This window comes from Fistularia commersonii, chromosome 7, assembly GCF_037954325.1.
Source record: "Fistularia commersonii isolate RoL2024-O1a breed Wild chromosome 7, RoL_Fcom_v1.0, whole genome shotgun sequence".
Taxonomy (NCBI): Eukaryota; Metazoa; Chordata; class Actinopteri; order Syngnathiformes; family Fistulariidae; genus Fistularia; species Fistularia commersonii.
Genome location: NC_141290.1, coordinates 3,842,022 through 3,853,498, shown reverse-complemented (window position 1 = coordinate 3,853,498; position 11,477 = coordinate 3,842,022). Strand labels below are relative to the sequence as shown.

General features: G+C 40.1%; 1 protein-coding gene across 1 annotated transcript; it reads right to left on the bottom strand.

Moving 5' to 3' along the window:
- Positions 1-3,123: 3,123 nt before the first annotated feature.
- LOC147232396 (wee1-like protein kinase 1-A) lies at positions 3,124-9,148 on the bottom strand. The gene is made up of 10 exons (XM_086149224.1): positions 8,223-9,148; positions 7,519-7,733; positions 7,031-7,091; positions 6,349-6,521; positions 5,937-6,205; positions 5,541-5,630; positions 5,368-5,453; positions 5,110-5,280; positions 4,693-4,838; positions 3,124-4,166 (listed from the first exon to the last, which is right to left on the bottom strand). The coding sequence occupies exons 1-10, from the start codon at positions 8,682-8,684 to the stop codon at positions 4,010-4,012; spliced, it is 1,830 nt and encodes a 609-aa protein (XP_086005350.1). The 5' UTR covers positions 8,685-9,148; the 3' UTR covers positions 3,124-4,009.
- Positions 9,149-11,477: the final 2,329 nt, after the last annotated feature.

The following is an 11,477-nucleotide window of genomic DNA, read 5'->3' as shown; positions in this document are numbered from 1 at the left end:
TTATATGTAAAAAAATACATATAATTCCAGGTTGTGCATACAATATATTCAATAATTTTTGAGTGAAATTTCAAGATTCAAAAATGTGTAAATCTTTGGGTCTGTATGTGTTTAAGTATTGTAAGTAGAAATGTATGACTGTGTTATGTTTTTATTGAAGAAATTCCAGGTTGTGTGTATTTTAAATTATATATAATCTTGTGTGTGTATGCCTGTTTGTACATATATATATATATATATATATATATATTTGTTTGTTCAAGAGAAATACAATTCCAGGTTGTGATCATCAAATAAATTCTCGTAAAATTTCTATAGTAAATTATTTGAAACTTGTTTAGCTTTTAAGGTAGAATTTTTTAATGTATGTGATTAAGAAAAAATAAATAATTAATGTATAAAATTCAAGGTTGTTTTGCACACAAGAAAAGATAGTGGAAAAAAAACTGAGATATAAATGTGTTTAAAAATTCAGGTTGATTTTATTTCAAAGGAAATTATTGAGAAAACACAAACAAGCATACATGCTAAGCGCTCCAATTTATTTATTACCAAGAATTTTCTTTATAATAAACACAACAATAACGTGGACACACGTATAAGTTTAGCTCATCATTCGAGTTTAAAAAGCCCTTGATTGTAATCGGGTTGCCAGGTTGGCAAGTAAATCAGCATTCATGCTCTGATTACAATCTTTGCTAAACTTTGGCGCATAATTCAGGCTTAATGAGCCCTTGATTGTAATCAGGTGGCCAGGTTGGCGAGTAAATCAGCATTTCTGGTGACAGCTATAGACTGCCAGATTAAAGTGTTATTCTGTAAGTTTGCATGTATTTGTGTTTTTTCAGAAGGTATGTATGAATCGATGGATGGAAATACATCTGAAATTGCATGTATATATATAAATATACATTTAAAATAAATAAATATATATATATATATAAATATATATATATACATACATGTGTGTATGTATATATACATATATATACATATGTATATATGTATGTATATACACATACATATATACATACACACACATATGTAAACACATATACATATATATACATATATATAAGTATGTATATATATACAAATATATACGTATGTTTGTGTGTGTGTATATATATGTATTTGTGTATATATATCTATACACATATGTATGTATATATATATGTATATATATATATATATATATACATACACACAGAATATATATTATATATATATATAATATATTCTGTTTATGTTTACGTGTTTTAGGAGATTTATAAATGAGTGTATGTATCCAAATATTTATTTGTACACACATACATACATGGTATATATTAGCTATACTGAATGCCACAGGAGGTCTTTCCTACCTGTGGCGACCAGCATAAAATATATTCAATTATTTTTGAGTGAAATTTCGAAATTCAGGTTGTTTTTATTCCAAAGGAAATTCTTGAGGAAACACAAACAAGCTTATATTCTAAGTTCTCCAATTTATTTATTACCAAGAATTTTCCTTATACTAAACACAACAACAACATGGACACACGTATAAAGTTTAGGTCATCATTCGAGTTAAAAAAAGCCCTTGATTGTAATCGGGTTGCCAGGTTGGCAAGTAAATCAGCATTCATGCTCTGATTACAATCTTTGCTAAACTTTGGCGCATAATTCAGGCTTAATGAGCCCTTGATTGTAATCAGGTGGCCAGGTTGGCGAGCAAATCAGCATTTCTGGTGACAGCTTTAGACTGCTGGATTAAAGTATTATTCTGTAAGTTTGCATGTATTTGTGTTTTTTCAGAAGGTATGTATGAATCTATGGATGGAAATACATCTGAAATTGCATGTACATATATATATATACACATACATACATGTGTGTATGTATATATATACATATATATGTATGTATGTATACATACATACATATATACATACACACACATATATATACATACATTTATATACATATATATGTATGTATGTATATATATATATACATATATACGTATGAATGTATGTGTATATATATATACACAGAATATATATATATATGTATTCTGTGTATGTATACGTGTTTTAGATTTATAAATGAGTGTATGTATTCAAATATTTATGATTACATGTATGTATGTATATACATATTAATTTATATGTCAGTAGGAACACATGTATGTGTGCATGCATGGATTAATGTGTGCATGCGTGCATGTTTTATGTCTATGCATGTATGTATATTTTGCTCAGAGGTAATTAGGTATAAGATGTGTATGCAAATATGTAAGTTCATTGACGTGTGTAAAAATTGTTTTAGTTTGATCTAGTAACCACAAACCTACATTATATATATGTAGATATACTGCGTATAGATTTGTTTTTTTTTGGGGGGTGAACTTGCTTTATTTGTTGAAAAAAAAAAAAAAAGACCAAAAACAATTGACAAGAATTCACCATAACCTAGATGACTGAGAACCTCCAAACATTTTATTTCTCTGTGGAATGGGAAAAAAAAATTGGAAAATCCAGTGCTGAGGATGACGATGCATCTAGCAGTCAAAGACAAAACCATGACATAAGTTTCCAGTCCTCACGTTGCCGTTTACAGAACATAACTGCACTTTGTGATCTGGAGATTCTGCCTTTCACATGAATCTACTTCTCTGCAACACTTCTGTGTGGACCAAGTGAACGGCCAGGAAAGGGGACGTGTTAAAAAAAAAACAAGTTTTTTACACATTTATGCTCCTGTACTCTTCACAAAGATATTTTGAAGCGGTGTTTATAATGAAGTGAAATTAAAAACCCAGAGGAAACAATTTCAAGACGAATTCCTTCAGGTATTGTTTGCCCCTTTTCTGGATCAGCCAAAAGCAAAGGAGCACAAAGGCACTGAAAAGGCCAAAACATCATATTGTACACGGGAGTTGTTACACTGCAATATTACAGTTCTTTAGGTGATTGCGACATCTTCAACATGTGTGTTGGAATGTAGAGGATTACCGTGAGTTTCTCCACGTTAGCGCCTTTCCGGACTTTTCCCCCGTTCGGTTCCACAGTTCTGAACTGTTTTAAATGGCGGTGAGTGTCTTTAAACCCCTTCTTGCCAAAACAGTAATTACACAGAGTGTGTATATAGTAAAAAATTTATTAAAAGAATTTGATAGACAGTACAAGTTTTTTTTTTACATGTTAAGATTTAGAACAAAGTCTCTGAAGAGCCTCAGGGATATAAACAGTAGAGAGAAAACAAAGAAAGTAAAGATCTGTACAAAGATTGTATTAATGCTACAGGCAGGGTTCGACAGCACCAATGACAGTGTCCGAAAAAACGCTACAGGTTGATTTTGGCGTTCGGGATCAAGAGCTTTGCTTTGAGAAAAGTCCGAGGAATCCGTCCTCGCGCGACAAGTCCGTTTCCACGACCCGTCTGACCGGCGGGACGTGAAATGACCCCGATCTTCTGAAATTGGCCACCCTGATACACAAACATGAATAGCAGCGGGATTTCTTCTTTTTTTTTTTTCCTTGTTAAATTATTTACTTTAAACGTGGCTTGGTTCCACCTGTTGCTTCCAAAGTGCTCCATCGAAAACAAAAATAGTCAGTTGTCGGAATTTCCAGCACCCGGCATCAGGCGTCGGACAGGCAGTAAGGTGCACGAGGCGACGGCAAGTACATTCAAAATGAACTGAGAACTCCAATGCAGCTTGGAACGCTGCCAACGGGTTTGAGCTTTGACGAAGGAAGTGCGAGGACAGGGAGAGTCGGTGTGAAGGAGGGACAGCGTCGGAGGTAAAGGCACTACCTTCCATAGAGGAGGAACCTGGTCTGCGGAAAAATCCGTCGAGAAAGGCGTGATGGATGTGGATGATAGCCATGAGTTCACGGCGCCGCGTCCGGCAGTGTCGTCCTCGACGACAGGAAGACGAAAAAAAAATCAAAAACAATAGTTTGGTTAAAACAAGGTCCGTGAGCCTGCGGTTTTTTGCTTCCTGTCGAGGAGGATTCGATCCTCAGAAGATGGTGAGGCTGGCGGAGCGGCTCATCTTCTTGCCGATGAGCCTGGAGGTTCTGGGGTTGGCCTGGACCGTGGAGCGAGTCAGGACCCTGTCGCTGGACAGGATCTTCTCCTCGGCCACGGCTCGGGCCTGCAGGGCCTTCTTCAGCTCCCTGAACACAAACAACAGGAGTGTCAGCGGCTCACAAGGCACAGGTTTCACATCAAATCACACCTCATTGTTATTGCGTAAAAGGGTGATTGGGTCCAGTCAGCGTTTACACTCTGATTTTTCTATATTTTTGATTCTTACAGTGAACCTGCAGGGTAGAAAATTTGCACGTGGTTTTCCCGCTATTTTTGAGCTCAGAGTTTTCAGTTAACGGGTCGACCGAAAGACTTATGACTCGGTAATTTTAAAGTAATACACTGACAAGGGGGTTTCGTTTAATCTGCATAGTTTAGAATACACAATCTGATGATCAGGATGAGAAACGCATGATTGATCCGGGAGGAACTTGTGTGATCCCAGATGCTCCTTACAGAAATTAATCAAGATTATAAAATGATGCGTTATGTTGCGTTTTACTCAATTTACTCAAAGAGTCATCACTGCTCGAGTGACGGAGCGCTCATTTACGTTTTTACTTAAATGTTTGAAAACCCTGATGGCAGCAGGTGAGTGTCTGTCTTTCATACTTCTGCAGCAGTGCGTTCTTGAACTTCTCAGCGTTGAGTTCGACCCTCAGCTGGTCGGCGCTCATTCTGGCCGCCGTCAGAAGCACCGGATGTTTGATGAGGTCAGAGGCCGACGGGCGTTTTGCCGGGTCCGGGTGAATCATCACCTGAAATACACCGAGTTCAGGTAAGTCTGGGAGAATCAACACGTTGTTAAACCAGGATGTGAGAACCAAGAATAACTGCACTCAATTAGGGTTCTCAAAATATTGATCCGGAAAAAAATTTCAAAAAAAATTAAAAAAAAAAACAACTGAATTTGCTCCTAACTGTCACATGTATCTTACTTTGCTCAGGAAATGAGCAAAAGACAGCAAAATCATCAAATCAAGAACGGCCACGCTCTCTCTTTATCTACAAGGTGAATGAGGCCGCTACCTTGAGGAGGCTGAGGAACTCCTGGGACAGAACTTGTGGGATGGTGGGGAGTTTGCCCTGCCGGATTTCGTGCCATTTGTCACCGTTGGTGGGCAGCGCCTCGGCCCCGGACGCACTGACCACGCTCAGAGCCAGCGCAAAGATGTCCGCTTTGGTCAAGTTACTGTAGTCCTGCAGAGGACAAATACAGTTTAATGAAGCTTCTTGACTTCTGACCCAACAAAATGTGGCAGACATGGTTTGGACGAGAAGACGGACCTCTTGTAGGACTTCCATGGCGAGGTATCTGCTGTCGCCCTCCTCTACCTGAGGGTTGTTCACCCTGGTCACGTGACCCAGGTCGCCTGCGGGAGGAGAATGCGAGTCAGGGCCGACGATAAAGATGGTGAAATGGAAAGACGGGAGACGGCGGAAACGGAGAAGTTACTCACCTATTTTGTAGATGGCGCTCGAGGGCAAACCGTCTTCGTCTTCACATTCGTCACAGCTGGATACGGATTTGCGGGAAATAAAAATGTTGCCTTGGATGAAAAGAGTATAGTAGTATTAGAATAAAGAAGGTGGCCTTTGGATATATCTTAATTCTCTCTCGACATCGTTTGCAATTTGTTTTAAGTTAATGAGGTAACCAGGACTGAGTGAGTTCACTCAATGATCCGTTTGTGTTTGACATTTTTCCGCCTATTAGTTACACCTCCCTTTTATTGATCTTCTGAAAATTGACCGACGCTTGAAATACTTCAGGGCGATATATATTCATTTTTATGAGGTGGAGTCTTGCTGGTTGAGTGTTGTGACTCTAGTGCTCCAGGACCATCAGGACTCACTGGGCTTGATGTCGAGGTGCACCAGGGAGGTCATGTGGATGTACTTCAGGCCTTGTGCGACTTGCAGCAGCAGGTCCTTCAGCTCCAGCTCCGACAGGTAACGGAGCTGTCTGTAGTTTTCTGTGATGATGTCTGACAGCGTGCCGCCGCTGCAGTACTCGTTCTGGATGAGCATATGGTCGTCCTCCGCCCACGCAGAGTAGTACCGCACCACGTGTGGATGCTGGCCCAGGACGGCGTGGGCGTACACCTCCCGCAAGGCGTTCTGCCTGTAGAGAGGGGAGCATTTGAAAAGTTAACCAAAGATACAATCAAGGATTATTCCTGGAAAAGCACTAATTAGGGGTTTTCAGTGTCAGATGTTTTTGGTATGAATTTGTTTTAGTATAGTGCAGAGTGCGGCTTGACTTACTCATCTATTGATCCCGCCAGGGGCTTCTTTGACCTTTTGATGGCGTAAATGCAGCCATCAATTCTTTTCACACACTTGAAAACAGCACCGAACTCCCCCGAGCCGATCTTCTCCAGCTCCAGGAACTCGGAAACGTATCTGGACATCATGTTGCTCTCCATCATGGTGACCCTCTGCCAGAAGTACACGTCAAATTTCAGACACACGTTTTCAAAAGAGGTTTTATTTAAACTAGCTTTTTTTGACACCATCTTATTCTTGTTTGCAAAATTGTTGAACCCAAAAAAGCTGGTGGGATTTTTTGTGACTAAGATGCAAACAGAAGAACTTGACAAGATGTCTACTGGACTATCTTCCCAATAATTCAAATTTACAATGTAGCTTAGAAACTTTTTGCTGTCTAAACAATTCTTGATTCCCTACTTGAGTTTCTCAACTCAAAAAGACACTTTCAATTATCTTACATGATTTGATTCAGATCAACTGATATACAATAGATGGGGAAAATCGGCCTGAGTTCCTGAGTTCATTTTATCCGGTCTCTGCCGTTGGTGCCATTAACTTTACCTATGAATTTAATAAAAATAAGTTTCCAGGGGTCAAAGCCGATTTAATTTAAACAATTCTCTCCATTAGTTTTTATTCAAATTACTCATTTTAACTTCAACCATCTTCCAACTACCTTTGATGGAGGCAGAATGTCCTCCTCTCCATCACTTCCCTCCATATCTTCTCCACAGGAGCTGAAAAAAAAGGCAGCAGTGTGACAGTGAGCATTCTGTCCAACAGAGGGCAGCACCTGGGGGGAGGGGGCTCCACAAGCACATGGCAGAGGTTCACCAGTAGCCATGAGGTCTTGGTTCTCAGCCAAAATCCCCGTCCTTGGTCAACGGCTTTAACGAATGTGGTTGTAACAATGGGTTTAATCTGTGAAACACGATACAAGGTGGAGCCCGAGCGGACGGCTCTGCTGTGTCATTAACTTTTTCTACATCACTGCTGGCACACATGGATAGTTATTATATACCAACTGAACAGAGGGAGAACGCATTAACAAAAATACTGAGCGTGGCACTTATTTTCCCTGCAGGGGCTTAAGAACGGTTACGTTCAATCGATGGGAGCAGGTCAAAAGGGGGTAAAAGGTGAAAAAACAACGTATGAACTTACTCATTCCAGTGTGCTCTCTTCCTGTTGTTTCTCTGCTGCGTGGCAGACTGGATAAGTAGGGAGTCTGGAGTGAAGGGGTTAAAGTTGACCCGTGGGGTTTGCTGTCCCCTGTCCTCTGACATGGACTTTGCTGAAGGCAGGGCATTCTTGAACAAGGCAACCCTGGAGCGAGACGAGCTCCCCAGACCAGATCTCCTCGCTCTGTTTAATAAACTCTGCAGGATCACAGAAATGCGGAAAATACAAACATGAGGTATGCGATTAAAAAAAAAAAAGTTCGACCAATCCATACAAAAAACATTTCGATGTAAAATGTGGAAATGCATCTAAATTTAGATTGGGTTTTAACTTTTAAATTAACAAACGCAGAGAATAATGCGGTAACTGCCAAGGAAAACATTCACCGACGTAGATCCTCAGTATTATGCAATAGCGATCCGTAATTAGGTTACTGGGTCGTCAACCTACACAGCGAATGTATCGGTTAAACACGTTGGGAATGTTGCTGTTTAAAAATCCCGAAGTACTCGATGCCGCTCTGAGTTTGAACATTTTACTGTTATAAGGCACACAAATTAAACTTCAGCGGGTGGAACCGCCGCGAGATTTAATAAAGCAAAAACTATAATGTTGTTGCGAGCAAATACCCTTGCAAGCAATGTCTAATAAACATGATGAATGCGGGTTACTTGCTGAAAACTCACCTTTGGTGTGTGAGGCGTGTCAAAAAGCCGGAGTTTTCTGAATGTTTTGTGGGGAGGTGTAACGGGACAGTCCGGCATCGGGGAGCTGGATCCTTCCCCGTCCTCCTGGGCGGAGGTTTGATCCGGCGAGTCGCTGAATAACAGGGAACTTTTCATCGGCGAGGATGCGTCGGTGGAGAAAAGCATGGTGCTCGGGGACTGCGGGTGGGACGGGGAGCCGAAGCCCTCCTCGCCCGATAGGTCCACCTCGTCGTCCTCGCTGAGGCGGCTCAACGGGTCGCTGCTCGCCTCCGACCGCTGAGCAGCGCCGTCGCGTCGGAACGACACCGGGGAGTCCATCTCGTTGTAGCCGGACTCTCCCCCGGTGCTGCCGTCCTCGCCGTCGCTCAGAGAGAAGGACAGTTTTTGGCAAATCTTGAGCGACTTCGGCGACGGGGATCCGCGTCGACTGAAGCACGACATTTTGTGGATTTAAACCCCGTGTCGGTTGAGTGGGAGAGAAAAAAAAACACGCGGAGGAGCCGCGGCGACCGTTGGTGCTTGTTTTTTTTAAATCCAGAAGGTTCTAGGATCAAAATCCTCCGTTGGAAGTAGCTTCCTTTCCGTCCAAAAACAAACGGCGAACCGTTCGACGTTCGCGAAGAAGCTAGTTAACTTCTAAGCTAGCAGGGAACTTGTTTGCTAACTCCTCACACGCCCATCCGACGCCCGAGACGAGCTTGTAGTCGTCGAGACGAAAAGTCGTCTTGGAAGGCGAATAATTCCCAAAACCAAACCCGAAACCGGTTCGGTATCGCTCTCCGGTACCGAAATTCGGAACCACTCGCCGCGACGGAAACGGTTTTTCGGCGGAACCGACGCGTACCAGTGTTTACCCAAACGATCCAAAGACTCGACGCCGTCCTCTTCCTATCACGCGCGTGGCAAGGTACTTCCCGCGACCGTTGGTCACATGGGGCCGGCGCAGCCAATCAGAGCGTGGCTCCAAATTTTGAAAGCCGGGCTTCGCAGCTCGAAGGCCACGTGGTGACGTCACAAGTTCTCCTTTCAAGTACTCAGAGGGCGTGGTCATATTTTGGCCCCGCCCCCTCCACAGTTTTTTTTTTAAACATGAGATTAAATCATTAGAAAGTGAAATTAGCATGCGTGTGTTGATAAGATTAGATTAGATTCAAGTCATTACACATGCATACTTACAGGGCAACAAAATTCAGTGCAGCGTTTTACCAGAAGTGCAGAAAAAGCAGCAGATTCTGATATTATACATACATTGACAGTATGTGTATGGGATATTATGAGCAAGTGTAGTATTGTGGTAGCCAGAATATGCATAGAGGGTGTGTAGAGTAACATCACCATTAATCAATCGCAAACATAAAATATCCCTTCTTGAAGGTCAAAATAGTCCACCTTATAAGTCCAGTTAAGAATAAGAACAACTTTACTTGTCCCAAAGGAAATTGTGCCAGAGTTACAAGAATAACATAACAATAATAAATAATAGCAGAAAATTGTGTAAACAGTCTAAAAAAAAAAGATATGGGGGGGGGAATAAGAAATACAAATAAACTATAAAGTGTCTTAATTAACGAGTGAAGACTATAAAGTGTCTTAAGGTCTCAAGTTATTAAAAAGTTATTAAACTTGTATGTGCAAATTAAAAGAAAAGTTCTGTGTGTGTGTGTTTTTTTGAGGGGGGGGCTTATGAGAAAGATGGGATTTTTTTTTCCTTTTTGACATAATCCACTTTAGACTAAATGTTTTTTAAGTTTTGAATTGCTCTCCATCAGTCTTGTGTTCTTGATGCTCACCTTACAACAGCTGATCACTGGGCTGCAGAAAAAACAACATCCATCACACAAACATTGACTGACTGCACTGTTAAGTAGTTCCAACTAGTAACTTTTCGATCTTTTCCCAAGTAAAAAAAAATGCACCTCTTGAGCATTTATGTGCTACTGGATTTACTTACAAACATTAGGAAAAGGTGGAGAATTATTTTGTTTTGTGATTAACATGAGGGAGGTAAGTTGTAACAGGATGAACAAAGGCAGGTTAATACAATTATCCTGAGTGTGTACTCTACACGCAGACTCCTTGGGATTTTAATTTCCTCGGAGCCTTAATATCATATTTTGATAGATCCATCAAGGGGATATTACTAATTTGTGTCTCCTTTTCCGCATAATCATCTTATTTTTATGACTGTCTCAAAGCAAATTAAAGAACTACACTATTTTAATGTGACTTATTTACTGCAAAGATGGGAAAAGTGACACTTTTCTAAAGTGGTGAAGTTGAGGTTTAATTTGATCTCTTATAAGTAGGGTGTGTTCCTCACCTTCATGTCAAGTCTATTGTGGTAAACAGATGAGAGGGGAAAATCCGTAGGAGGCATTGTGAGTTTTGGGCGGGGACTACGTGTGAAGGAAGCTTCCATTGAAAAAAAAAAAAAAAACAAGAATTGCAGGATTTATACATGAAATTAATCCCCAAAATAATTTGCAGTCATGCATTTACACACTCAGACATTTGTAATTAATTTAGATTACATATACTGATGTTGTTAAATGTATTATTCCAATACTTGTAAATGAATAATGCTCTGTGGATTCGTGGTTTTCAAAATTTTTAAATCAAGGATAATTTTTTTAAAATATTTACAACATTACTTTTCTGAAGTATACCTACTCCTACTTACACATTTAGACATTTGTAATTAATTTAGATCACATATACTGATGTTGTTCAATGTATTATTCCAATAGTTGTAAATGAATAATGCTCTGTGGATTCATGGTTTTCAAAAATTTTAAATCAAGGATATATTTTTTTAAAGATTTACAACATTACTATTCTGAAGTATACCTACTCCTACTTTCACTTGTGCGCATGTTGATAGAAATAAGCGCAGAATGTGTAAGAATGACAAGTTTTTTCACACGAAGCTCAATGAAATTCACGAATTGTAATGTTAAATCTACTAACCTGCGCAGCGTTGCATTCACAATTGAAAGTGTCATCCTGCTCCTGACTGGAAACGTATTGTCGGTTGTCATGATGACCACCTAACGCAAATGGGTGATCTGGTTACACTTGTCTTGAAACAAAGATGTATTGGGTACGGGGACGGAATTGAGATGAAATTTATATTTACATTGTACGTACATTAACATTTCTGTCTGAAGAGCTCCTGCTTCTTGGGTCTATGAGTCGATTCCAAATGAATTTTTTTTGTTAAAGTTGACTGATACT